General features: G+C 36.1%; 1 protein-coding gene across 1 annotated transcript; it reads left to right on the top strand.

The window, feature by feature from the left end:
* The first annotated feature begins 6,625 nt into the window (after positions 1-6,625).
* LOC127101119 (eukaryotic translation initiation factor 4 gamma-like) lies at positions 6,626-12,873 on the top strand. Its single transcript, XM_051038456.1, has 2 exons — positions 6,626-6,832; positions 12,478-12,873. Exons 1-2 carry the CDS (start codon positions 6,626-6,628, stop codon positions 12,871-12,873), a joined length of 603 nt encoding a protein of 200 aa, XP_050894413.1.
* The last annotated feature ends 682 nt before the right edge of the window (positions 12,874-13,555 follow it).

Here is a 13,555-nt window from a genome sequence, read left to right as displayed (position 1 = left end):
ACGCGTGGGCTTCGCCTAGCGAGCATGACAGTTCAAGAAATTCCTCTGAGCGTAGGTGATTCTGGTGGCTTTTCTTGGGACTCGTTAGGCGACCCATTCTGCTCGCCTAGCGAGCATGACAGCTCATGAACAAACTTTTGCTCCTTCAAGATTAACGTTTTGACTGATGGATAGACCCCATTTGAACATGTTGGAAGTATCTCAAGCCATTCTCTTGTGTTGACTGGTCACCCAGATAGGACCCACAAAGTGTCTTGGATGATATTCAAGCTTCTTGGATCTAATTCCGTTTGACATGATGAAATGCAATATGAAATGTTAAATGACCTAAAAATGAATGCATGAATGAGGGGGGCAAATTTTGAGGTATTACAGTGGGGACCTCTTGTGAGTGGTTTGAGATCACTAAGCATGCTTGAATTGTATATCATTGCTTTTCTCATTTTTATTTACTAACCAAAAGCACAAAATATGTCACTAACATTTCTTGTTTGTAGCTTGAGTAATCACAAAGTTTGAGAGCTTCTAGGAGATCCTTTGTGCAATGATAAGGGCAAGAGAAGATGAAAGCAAGCATGGTAATGGTTCCCAATGCTCTCATCCATCAAATATGCCTCCCAAGTATCTCCATTCATCATTTTGATCAAATCAAGTCAAGGGGTTTGAGGTTTGTTCCTCAAGGAAACCCTAATTCATTTGTTCATCAACCGTGCCTTGCTCATGAAGCAACCTCAACCCATGGTCAAATACAATCAAGGGAAATTCTTTAATTCATCATTCCATGCATATTTGAACTTATTTGAGTGCCCTCAATCATCAATTCATCAAGATATGAGTGGTGGACTTGAGAAGTTGATCAGTCAATTCATCTATCTATTTTGAAATGCACTGAGACCTAACTTTTTATGTTTTGGTCAAATGGAGATGATCCTAAGATTAAAAATGTTCTTAAGGACAATATGAACAACTTTAATGTTCATCAAAAATTTATTTGAAGCTTGGAAGATCATCATCCATTCCAAGACATTATAGGTCATTTTGACTGAAACCCTAATTTTTGGTCAACTTCCCAAGAACATAACTCATTCATTTTTTATGATTTTGAGGTGGAACCAAATTCATTGGAAATATTATTGTGTCTACTTCAAATGTTATGTTGAGAAAAATTTCAAAACCTCAAAATAAATACATATGATAATGCAAAACATTATAGGTCACTTTGGGCCAAATGCATTGAAATGTGAAAAAGTCCAACTTCAAGTGCCCATAACTTCCTCATTAAAAATCCAAATGATGCAAACTTTAAGTCCAAATTGATTTTCTTACAAAGATCTACAACTTTCAAGTTGAAGATTTTATCATTTGAAGCTTGCATCATTGAGACAGAAGGGCTTGAACATTGGCCAATTTTGGAAACTTCACTTATGCAGGTTTTGCACCCTACACTTTAAGCTCAAATTTCACTAATTTCCAAGGCCCAATTGGAATTTTGATCAACATATAATTTGTTCCTTATGCAACAAGCTTTCTAACCATTACTCATAAGGTTGCATTTGGAGTTTGGAAGCACCATTTTCGAAGGTATGAAGGATTAAGTGCATTTTGTGAAATTCAATCCAATATCCATGCATGAGCTGATTACACTTAATATACACGTCCATTTGCAACTCACATGAACTCAGCAAGCCATTTCAGTCTTCATTGGGCCTTCCACATGATCGCATAAGCCCATGCAATGCAAAATCCATTTGCCATGCAAACAAGTTAACTCATGCATTCAGCCCTCTCTAGCTATAAATACATGTGCTATGCTCTTCAATTCTCCAACCTGAAGGCACCTGAAATGCTGCAAGAGTGAATTCCTAACCATACCAAAGGAACAAAGTTCATTTTTCTCCAAAAACTCAGATCTGAAATTCAATTGCATTTGGTTGAATTTTCAGATCTAAAGCTCCTAGACCTTCACCATTTGATCTATTGAAGCTTCTGTTTGCCAAAGGAACCAAGGAAAGTGACTCAATTCTTCATAATCCAAAGGTTTTGATCAACTGGTTTTTGCTTCGAATCTCATTATTCTTTGATCCATTGACCTTGATATTGTGTTGTCTGGAGTCTTCTTTATAGAGGCATCATTATTGAGTGCTTAATTGTTGAAATCGAGCAAGTTCAGTTGAACATCACCAAACTTCCATCTCTGATTTCTCTCTTAATAGGAATCTAGAGTGGAAGTGAGTGGTATAGGAGTGATGTACATCACTTCACCTTTCGAATGATGCCTGAATCGTTCATTTTAGTTAGCATTTGAACCTCTGTGTTTTTTGACCATCGCCGGAGCTCACCGGAGAAGACGGTGGCGCTGGCCACCGTCTCATTTCCAGATCAATCCTGAGTCGTGTGATGCATTCTCTAGATTTAATCACCACAATCCATTTTTATGACTTTTTTAAATACCACTTGTGGTCGCATTGACCGTGGAACATGTTGGACGCACGCCTCTGGATGCTTGGATCTGCCAACTCAATTAATGAGCTCAGATCCAAGGGCTCACGCTTTTTTCCATTTTTAATTCTGATTTTATTTTCTATTTCATTTTTTAATTCCATCTCATTTTCAAAAATCCATATCTCTTTTATTATTGGTCCAAAAAATATGGGACCAATTGAATTATTTCTCTTTTAATTTCTAGTGTCTAAAAATGATTTTTAATATTTTTTATTTTATCATTTGCTATTTTTTAATAATTTTCTCTTTTCTGGTTATTTTTAATTCATTTTAAATAGTTTTTGATATTCAAAAAATTCAAAAATATTTTTCTAATCTCTTTGAATGATGATGGATCTATGAAAAATATTCTCATCAATTTATTAATTGATTTGAGATTTATTTGAGATTTTAGTTCAATTAGGTTATTTTTATTCATTTTTAATTGATTAAAAATAGTTTTTGACTTTTAAAAATGCTGAATTTTTTTTGTCAAACTTTGTTTGACCATGTTGAACTTGGGATAATTCACTTGGACTTTTTAAAGTTGATTTGAAGTGAATTTGAAGTTTGACCTTTCTTTAATATTTTAATTCAAGTTTATTTTCAAATATTAAAAATGCCAAAAATATTTTGTTTATTTCTTGACTTCCAATCTTCATCCCACTTCTGTTTTTTTTATGGTTTGACCTTGATCTTCCCAATCTTTGGTCAACATTTATGGATTGGTACATTCCATTTAATTTAATGCACTTTATTTTCTTCATTTTCATTATCCATCTTCTTCTTCTTCTCCTTTTTCTTTTTGATCAATGAGTTAAAGGTTGATAAGTTAGCATTGATTAGGGAGGTTTAATCTTCCTTGATTCAAATCTAATTCATCTTGATCAAATGATCAAGTGAATGGCTTTGCATTAAGGATAGGTTGCTTTTTAAATCATGCAAAGGACTTAAACCAATACAAGATCATTTCTCATCTTCTTTTTGGCATGGCAAGTTGTTGGAACTTGGTTCACTAATCAAGACTTCTAACTTGTGTTGTTGCCTACATTATTATTGACCGGCCTCAGATAGTTGTGACTTCTACATAAGTCCAATTACTATTGCTTAACATAGCGCTAAATTTGCCTTGTGGCACACTAACTACTAACACTAACCATTAACCATTAACATTTACTTTTTTTCTGTTTACTTTTATACAATTTATTATTCTTGTACATATTATTCATTTGCTTTTTCCTTTGCTCATTTGAGCACATGTTTATGTTAATGCAATTTGCCTTTTGCTCACTTGAGCACATAATTGTGTATATATTATTGTGCTTGTGCTTTTGTTTGGATTGTTGTGGACCAAAAGGCAAAGAAATGGACAAATGGACTTAGTTTCTAGGACTTTCCCTATGCAAATTGGAGTAAAAGGATCTTAATGTGAAGATGGATTAGAAGGACCAAACCTCTAAACTCACTCTTGTCCATTCTTGATTTGTTTCATAAAACTTTTGATGTGTGTGCTCTTGTGCTAGGGAATCCTGTGAGAGCTCAAATTGAAGAACCATTGCCATGTTCATCCAAAGTGAAAGATACAAGATGCATTGAGGATCTCTTAAGAGACTTGTTTGATTGTTGCTTGAGCTTACTATTATTTTGCTTGCATATTCCAAAGGATGGGAGCTACTTGGATCATCAATATGATCTCAAGAGAGGAACTCCATTTGTGGTCTCGTTTCTTATCCCTTATCTCTTGTATGATTAGGACTTTAGCCATTCTTTTTCTTCCCTCCACTCTAACCCAAGCCAAAACTTTTGTGCAAACATTTAACACTTATTTTCAAACATTAGAGACCTAAGCCTTATGCTTTTGATTTTCAAACTTTCTTTACATACCACTTATTTTGTATTGAACTTCTAAGTCAACTTTGACCATATTTTATACATACTTTTCATTGGTAAATATAACCCATTCAAATGTCTTTTTATGGTTTCAATGGCCACTTTCTTAAGCAAATTTTTCATAACCTCTAGCTATTAGGTTTGAGTTATCCTTGAGGTAGATGTAATACTCACCTATATCCTTAGTGATGGACAATGAGTCTTCCATGCTTATTATAGGGTTAACCCCTCACTAGTATGTTGAAGCTATCCTCACATGGTGGATTTGTGGTTTTAGGTTGAGTTTTCTCCCTTGGATAACAAAAGACCTTAAGGCTTTTGGACCAATCAATTCACCAACTTATTTTGAGATTTTTACCCCGAACTACGAGGTTTTGATCCTAATCTTTTAAGATGGTACGTAGGCAATGGGTTTATCCATCCAAACACAAAAATGTAAATAACTTATATATTCTCTTCTCATCTCTTCAATCATGTTTGCACAATTTTTTTCTTCATAAAATACCAGCCTTACAACCAATATGAAAAGGGCTCCCTAGGAGTACCTAGGATGTCTTGGGTGCTTAAAACCTTCCCATTGCATAACCAACCCCCTTACCCAGATCTCTGACATTTTTACTAGTTTTTGATTTGATAAAACTTTTAGGTTTTTGTTCGCTTTCTAACCATTCCTTTGGATAAATAGAAGTGCGGTGGCGACTCGACTTGTATGGTTTACCTTAGATTTAGTCAATATCTCTAAAGGTAACGAATACCCCGCTACACAATGCTCCATTCAATGATATCATCTCCAAGCACTATAAAAAGGCGTAACTATCATCATACCAAGACACAAAGCTATTACATAAGAATTCTGCACATCAAAATCAAGTCATACTCTAAATTTTGTTTCACATTATCACACGAGTTGTCGCTCTAAGTGTTATTTTTTATCTTTGTTCTTACCGTGTTCATATTGCTTATCTAGAAGCACTAAACACTTTCTTGTAATTCTAAAATAATTGTTGTAACTTTCCTCAAGTGACTTTTGAAGTCTGTAGACTTGAGAGGGCTAAGAGATCGTTGTACTCTTAGACGTTTGTTATAATTTTTCTAGATTATTGAATTAAGTCCTTAATGAAGGAAAAATCACCTTGGCCGGGTGGACTGGAGGAGCTTTGAATTTCAAGCGAACCAGGATAAACTTCTGCGTTGTTTGTTTTAATCGTTGTGTGTGTGGCGTCTCTTCCTTCAATTGGTATCAGAGCTTCGACTCTGTTATTGATTTTTAAATCAAACACTTAATATTGTAGATAGATCCAGTGTGAGAAAAACATCATGGCCAACACCAATGAAAGAGATAGCTTCAACGCTAAACCTCTAGTATTCGATGGAGAAAATTTTGATTATTGGAAGGACATAATTGAAAGCTTCTTCCTAGGCTATGACGCTGACCTATGGGACGTCGTTACAAATGGTTATGAACCACCTGTATCTGATGTTGGTATTGTCATTACCAGAAGTAAACTGACCGATGATCAGAAGTGTGATTTCAAGAATCACCACAAAGCCATAACTATTATGTCGAATGCTATATCCTACAATGAATATGAAAAAATTACCAACAGGGACACAATGAAAGAGATCCTTGATTCCTTAAAGATGACTCACGAAGGCAATAATCAAGTCAAAAATACTAAGGCTCTGACCTTAATTCAAAAATATGAAGCCTTCAGAATGGAGGACGATGAAGATGTAGAGGTAATTTTTTCTAGATTCCAAACTTTAGTTGCAGGACTCAAGGTTCTGGATAAAGGATACACAATTGCATATCATGTCTTAAAGATTATCAAATGTCTACCAAAGAAATGGAGACCTATGGTTACTGCCTTGATGTTATCCAAGAATCTGAACAACATAAGCTTGGAAGAACTCATCAACTCTCTCAAGAGTCATGAGATAGATATAGAGGAAGAAGAACCTCAAAAGAAAAGAAAATCAGTGGCTCTAAAGTCCAGATCAAAAAGACGAAAGCCAGAAAGGAACAAAGCCTTTAAATTTGAATAAGAAGACGACGATGATTCTGAAAAGGATGATTGTGATGATGAAGAAGAGTTATCTCTTCTATCCAGAAGAGTTAAACAACTCTGGAGAAAAAGGAACAATAATTTCAGAAGACCCAGACAGAAGGGAGATCGTTCAGAGTCAACTTCCAGAAGCAGACCAAACAAAAAGTTTACCTGCTATAAATATAAAGAATTAGGACATTACAAAAATGAATGTCCAAAGCTCAAGAAAGATAGTTATAGAAAAAAAAGGATTCAAGAAAAACTCCTTCAAAACTAAGAAGGGCCTCATGGAAACCTGGGATGACTCTGAACCTGACGCCTCAGAATCTGACTCTGAAGAGGAACAAGCAAACGTTACATTCATGGTTACCACATCTGGAAGTTCATTCGAAAGAGAATCTGACTCAGAAGAGGTATTTTCTGATCTCTCTCGCTCTGATCTGGAAGCCTGTTTATCATAATCTCTTAGCTCTTATCAGAAGCTTCGATAGAAATTCAAGATCCTAAAAAGGGCCCATGAAGAAACAATTGAAGAGTGTGATAAGCTAGAGAAATAAGTTTCTGAACTTAAAGGAAACATTTTTGTCCTTGAAAAAGAAAATGAATTTTCAACCAAAAAATGTTTAAAACTTGCAGAAACTCTTTCCTAAGCTCCACCAACTTCTAACACAATCATATATAAATATGAAAAAGTGTTTCAGAAATTTATGAAAAATGGGCTTGAAAGAAGCAAAATTGCTTCTATGATTAATGGTGTTAGTCACAATAAGAAAAGAGGAATTGAACATGACTCTGATGAAGATGAGCAAATACCTTATGTAAAGGACAAGCCTAAATCTCCCTTTTCTTATCATTACATATATGCATAAACACAAAGATTTAATAATGCCAGAAAACCCAAAGTTTCCAGAAACTTTGGGAGAACTAATCACACAGGACCAAAAGATTATGGGTACCAAAAGATAAAATAATATATGTTGCAGATATTCTGTGCAGCAAAATTAAGACACCAATCAAGGTACCTGGACTCTAGATGCTCGCGGCACATGACAGGAAGAAATCATATGTTCCAAAGCCTAGAAGATAAAGACGTTGGCTTCGTAGGCTTTGGAGGAAATCATAAAGGAAGAATCAAAGGATCTGGAACGATTGGTAATGGATCTCTTCCCTCTATTTATGATGTTCTTTATGTAGAAGGATTAATACATAACTTGTTATCCATAAGTCAATTAAGTGATAACGGTTATGATATAATCTTTAATCAAAAAACGTGCAAAGCTATTAATCAGAATAATGGCACAGTTCTCTTCACTAGTAAGAGGAAGAACAACATTTGCAAAATTAAGCTTTCATATCTAAAAGATAAAATGTAAAATGTTTAATGTCTGTAAATGAAGAGAAATGGGTGTGGCATAGACGCTTGGGTCACATTAGCCTGAGGAGGATTTCTCAACTAAATAAACTTGAGTTAGTCAAAGGCCTACCTAAGCTGAAGTTTTCTTCAGATGCTCTTTGTGAGGCATGTCATAAGGGAGAATTTTCTAAAACAAAATTCAAAAATAAAAATGTTGTTTCTACCTCTAAGCCTCTGGATGTTCTTCACATTGACTTGTTTGGACCTGTTAAGACAAGTTCAGTCAATGGTAAGAAGTATGGACTTGTCATTGTTGATGATTATAGTCGTTGGACATGGGTAAAATTCCTAATACACAAGAATGAGTCATACTCTGTATTTACTAGTTTCTGCTCAAAAGTGCAAAATGAATTTGACTCTAAAATCATTAGAGTCAGAAGTGATCATGGTGGTGAATGTGAAAACAAACTTTTTGAAGAGATTTTTGATTCTAATGGAATATCCCATGATTTCTCCTGTCCTAGAACTCCACAACAAAATGGAGTTGTAGAAAGGAAGAATAGGGCTCTCCAAAAAATGGCCAGAACCATGATCAATGAAACAAATGTAGTTATGTACTTCTGGGCTAAAACGGTGAATAAAACATGTTATGTTCAGAATAGAATCTCTATTAGACCTATTCTGGAGAAGACTCCTTATGAACTATGTAAGGGAAGAAAACCCAACATTTCCTACTTTTAGCCCTTTGGATGTTCTTGTTTTATCCTAAATACTAAAGATAATCTGAACAAGTTTGACTCTAAAGCACAAAAATGTATTATGTTGGGATACTCATAATGCTCTAAAGGCTATAGAGTATACAATACATAAACATTAATTGTGGAAGAATCTATACATGTCAGATTTGATGCTAAGCTTAACTCTGAAAAGTCAAAGCTAGTTGAGAATTTTGCAGATTTGGAGATAACACTTGCAGGTTATGAGGAAAAGGCTAAAGAATCTGAAGAAGCAGAAAAGGGAACGTCAGAAGCACCTGAAGTCAAATTAAATCAGAAAATACCAAGAAATAGACAAAAAAAATTGAAGAGTTGATTTTGGGGAACAAAAACAAACCTATCAGAACAAGATCAACATTTAAAGGTTGTGAAGAAACACTTCTAGGACTAGTATCTCTGATAGAACCAACATCTTGTGAAGAAGCACTTCAAGACAAAGAATGGATTCTGGTAATGAATGAAGAACTAGATCAATTTGTAAAGAACGATGTATGGGATCTTGTACCAAAACCCAAGGGAACCCACGTGATTGGAACCAAGTGGGTGTACAGAAAGAAACTAAATGAAAAGGGTGAAGTGTTCAGAAACTAAGCACGATTGGTGGCAAAAGGTTATAATCAACAAGAAGGTATTGACTATAATGAAACCTTTTCTCCAATCTCCGTGTTAGAATATATCCATCTACTTGTATCTTTTGCTGTGAATTACTCCATCAAACTTTATTAGATGGATGTCAAAAGAGGGTTTCTGAATGGATATATCTCTGAAGAAGTGCATGTTCATCAGCCTCCTGGTTTTGAAAACCCAAAATGTCCAGAACACCTTTTTAAACTGAAAAAATCTATTTATGGTCTAAAACAAGCTCCCAAAGCTTGGTATGAAAGACTGGGTTCTTTTCTTCTAGAAAACAGTTTTATCAGAGGCAAAGTTGACTCTACACTCTTCTGTAAAAATATCATAAACGACCTTATGATTTGTCATAGATATGTTAATGACATAATTTTTGGTTATGCTAACCCCTCTGTCTGTCAAACATCTTCTGAGCTAATGCAGGCTGAATTCGAAATGAGGCTGATGCATGAACTAAAGTTCTTTCTAGGAATTCAAATCAATCAAACATTAGATGCTACCTATGTATATCAAAGAAAACACATAAAATACATTCTGGAGAAGTTTGAAATGTCAGAAAGCAAACCAGCTAAGACTCATATGCACCCCACTTGCATTCTGGGAAAAGAAGAGGTAAGTCAAAAGGTTTTTTATAAACTCTATCGTGGTATGACAGGTTCTCTTCTCTATCTGACTGCTACATGTCCATAAATATTACTCAACGTTTGTCTTTGTGCCAGATTCCAGGAAGATCCAAGGGAATCTCACTTAATTAATGTTAAGAGATTCCTAAGGTATCTGAAAGGAACACCTAACCCAGACCTGATGTATAAGAAAACATCAGAGTATAGGCTTTATGGGTATTATGATACAGGTTACCCTGGAGACAGATTGGAACGTAAAAGCACATCTGGGAACTATCAGTTTTTGGGAGGAAACCTCATCTCATCGGCTAGCAAAAGACAATCAACCATTACACTCTCAACTACATAAGCAGAATACATCTCAGCTTCACTATGCAGCACTCAAATGCTCTAGATGAAAAACTAGCTTGAGGAATTTCAGATATATGAGAGTAACATTCCTATCTTTTGTGACAATACTGCTGGCATATGTTTAAGTAAGAATCCTATTTTGCATTCCAGAGCGAAGCACATATAAATTAAACATCATTTTATCATAGACTATGTTCAGAAAGGGGTAATAATTTTAAAATTCATAGATACATACCACCAATGGGATGATATATTCACAAAACCCTTAGCTGAAGATAGATTCTCTTTGATTACGAAACATTTAAACATGGTAGATTTCTGAACTTGTGCTTCTCCTCTGACTTGTTAAAATAGGCTCTGACTTAAATCTGCTATTGGCATCTGGTTCTGGTTATGATACTTCTACCAGTTAGATGAAATCTGAATTAGAACCCCTCTGAATAAAAAATCCTTTTGTATTCTTGATGTCAGAAACATCAACACGTGGCCTCTCTAACGTCAGACCTTAGATTTTCTAGGCAATTGTCTAGCGTAGAACTTAAGAGCTAGACTGTTGAGATCTCCTTGAGCAGTGTGCATATTGTTGGGATTAGACAACCATCATTAGTTGCAATTAATTCTCCCCAAGCGTGTCATCTAAGAATTCTAAACTAATTAATTTTGATGTTTCCTATTCACTATTAACGCTGTCGTTTTGCATGCTACATGTTGTGTATATATATTTTTCACCATTCTCACTTTTACACCTTTCACTCACAAACATTTTTGTGCTCAAGCCCTCTTCAAGTTCATCAACATTCTCCAATCCTCATCAACATTCAACAATATCTTCATCTTCTCCAAATGGATTCTCAACAACAACAAAGGTCTACAACTACTCTCAACAAATGGAAGCAAATGAGCAACTTGTTGAAGCTCCCCAACAAACCACTACTGAAACTGCTACAACCACAACAACTGCTTAGAAGGAACCCCACGTCCTTGATCGTCCTCCTCACATCAACCTTGCAACGCCATTTGAAAAATTGGAGGTTCTATGTGAATCACTGGTGGATTTTGAAAACATGAAGCGCAATGGAGTTGATCTTACTGAAGATCTGCAGAAGCAAGGCTGGGGAAATTACTTCCAGAGACTCTATGATCCCATTTACACCTTCCTCGTCAAAGAGTTATGGAGATTCACAATCTACGATGACCATTGCATAGTTTCTTATGTCCTGAGAGTTAAGATGGTCATCACGGAGAAGTCCATTGCAAAATTTGTGGATATGGAGAAAACTAGGGGCATAAGAATTTACAACATAAACCCCAGGGCAAGATACATGTCCCTGGAGATTGTTCTAACTATCCTCAAACAGAACTCTGAAGGCAAATCCTCCAAGAACAAGGAACTTCACCAGGATCTGAGGGTCTGGTTGAAGATCATTCTGGGTACCGTCCACCACCGTCCAACCTCAAACTCTTCTGACTATATCAACACAGATCAGAAGTACATCATGTATTCCCTCCACAAGGGATTCAAGCTGAATCTGCCAGCGTTAGTCTTCAAGTATTTGAGGGATTCAATCAAGGATACAAGAATCTGATCGAAAGTGGGTTGGTGGACCATCTGATATGCTACAACCTGATGGAAGATGTGACTGTGGATGTTGGCAAGCCTCTAAATGCCATATTTATTTCAACTCCCTTTGAACCTCACAACTCTAACCCTTCATCACGCCCTATACAACAATTCAACCTCACTACCACAACACTTCCTATATCTGAAGCCTTAGTTTTGAATGAACCCATTTCACCTCCCTCCTTAACTCCTTCTTCACCATCATACTATGAAATCTCTTTTGATTATGAACAGCCAAAAATTCCTGACCATCCATCTCCAACATTGGCCCAACTCCAAGCCACAACCCTATCTTACTAACATTCATTTGTCCCAGACACCTCAAATAGAACAACCCACTGAACCCCCATTTGAAATCCCAATAAAACAACCCTCTGAACCTCCCACTGAAACCACTCATACTTCCTCAGAACCCATTAATCCATCTTCTGAACCTGAACCAACCCTCCCCACCCTGGAAGAGTCAGTTGCTTTATTTTTAGAATCTTCAGCTGTGAAGTTCAAAACGATGTCTGAAAAATCCAACCTAAGTGATAATCCCTCTGAAGTGAGGAATCATTGGAATGGATTTCTCAGATGGATGACATCTGAGGTCTTTAAGCTGAAAGGCCTCTATGAACAAGTCAGAAATGGCTACATCAGAGAAGCTGAGGAGAGGCTAGAGGCTCGTCTGGCCAGTGAAGCTGAAGAGAAATAACATTAGGAAGCTGAAGGAAAGGCAAGACTAGAAGCTGAAGGTAAGGCAAGACTAGAAGCTGAAGAGAAGGCGAGAAAAGAAGTGGAAGAGAAAGCTGTTGCCGAGGCTGTTGTTGCTGCTGCTATTGAAGCTAAAGCTAAAGCCAAGGATAACACTAAAGAAGCGACACCCATTGCTGCAAGGGAAGATGCTAAGGCAAAGGAAGTTGCTTTGACTCAGGGTGAGACCTCAAACTCTGATCTTGCTTCGTTGGTGCTTAAGACTCTGGAAGAACTCCAGAAGGAAAAAAATCTTGTGAGAGCCAAACTCGATCAACAAGACTCTCTCAACTCCAGTATTCAGACTCTTCTGACGCAACTGCTTCAAAGGATGCCTCCTCATCCAAACCCTTACACACCTTAGGCTTTATCTTTTGTGTATTTCCTTTAAGTGTTTTTGGCCTCTGGGTTTTTCTCCTTTCTCTGTACCTCCTTTATATTGTCTAATAAAAGTTAGTTTTGCACTATATGTTTTTCTCGGTTATGTCTTTTTGAGTTTGACAAAAAGGGGGAGAAATAATTAAACAGCCTTCTGATGAAATTAATATATAAGTCTCATAATGCATTTCTTACATCCTAAATTCTAAATATTTTGCACAGTCTAAGTTTTCTTGCAGGAAGTACCTAAGTAAAACATATGAGAAACAAGATAAGCAACATAAGAGGCTCTGGTAAGAAACTCCAAACTTCCTAAAGTATCATATTTAGGGGGAGCGTGCTTATCTCAGGGGGAGCCTTAGTTTATTTGACGCTAAAATTATCCTTCTCTAATTATTGTGAAGTATCATTGTTTTATCAACAGTCTGAAGTTTTGTCATCATAAAAAAGGGGGAGATTGTTAGAACAAGATTTTGGTTCTGCAACTTATCTCAAAGTTTTGATGATAACACAAAATGAAACATTTTGGTACCCTTGTAGCAGTAAATTCATGACCATCAAGCTATGGATAAACTTGACGTCAGTAAAACCAGAGTCGCCACCGCGCTTTTATTGTTTCTAAAGGAAAAGGGTAAAGTACAAACAAAACCCAAGGATAAGAAGTTTTC

The sequence above is a fragment of the Lathyrus oleraceus genome, chromosome 1, assembly GCF_024323335.1.
Source record: "Lathyrus oleraceus cultivar Zhongwan6 chromosome 1, CAAS_Psat_ZW6_1.0, whole genome shotgun sequence".
NCBI lineage: Eukaryota > Viridiplantae > Streptophyta > Magnoliopsida > Fabales > Fabaceae > Lathyrus > Lathyrus oleraceus.
The sequence above is the reverse complement of the archived record's forward strand: the minus strand, read 5'-3'. Positions and strand labels throughout refer to the sequence as shown.

Coding starts and splice junctions, on each gene's coding strand:
- LOC127101119 (XM_051038456.1), top strand. CDS start 6,626: ATGAATGTCCAAAGCTCAAGAAAGATAGTTATAGAAAAAAAAGGATTC. Junction 6,833..12,477: donor GAGAATCTGACTCAGAAGAG/GTATTTTCTGAT, acceptor AAATAACATTAG/GAAGCTGAAGGAAAGGCAAG.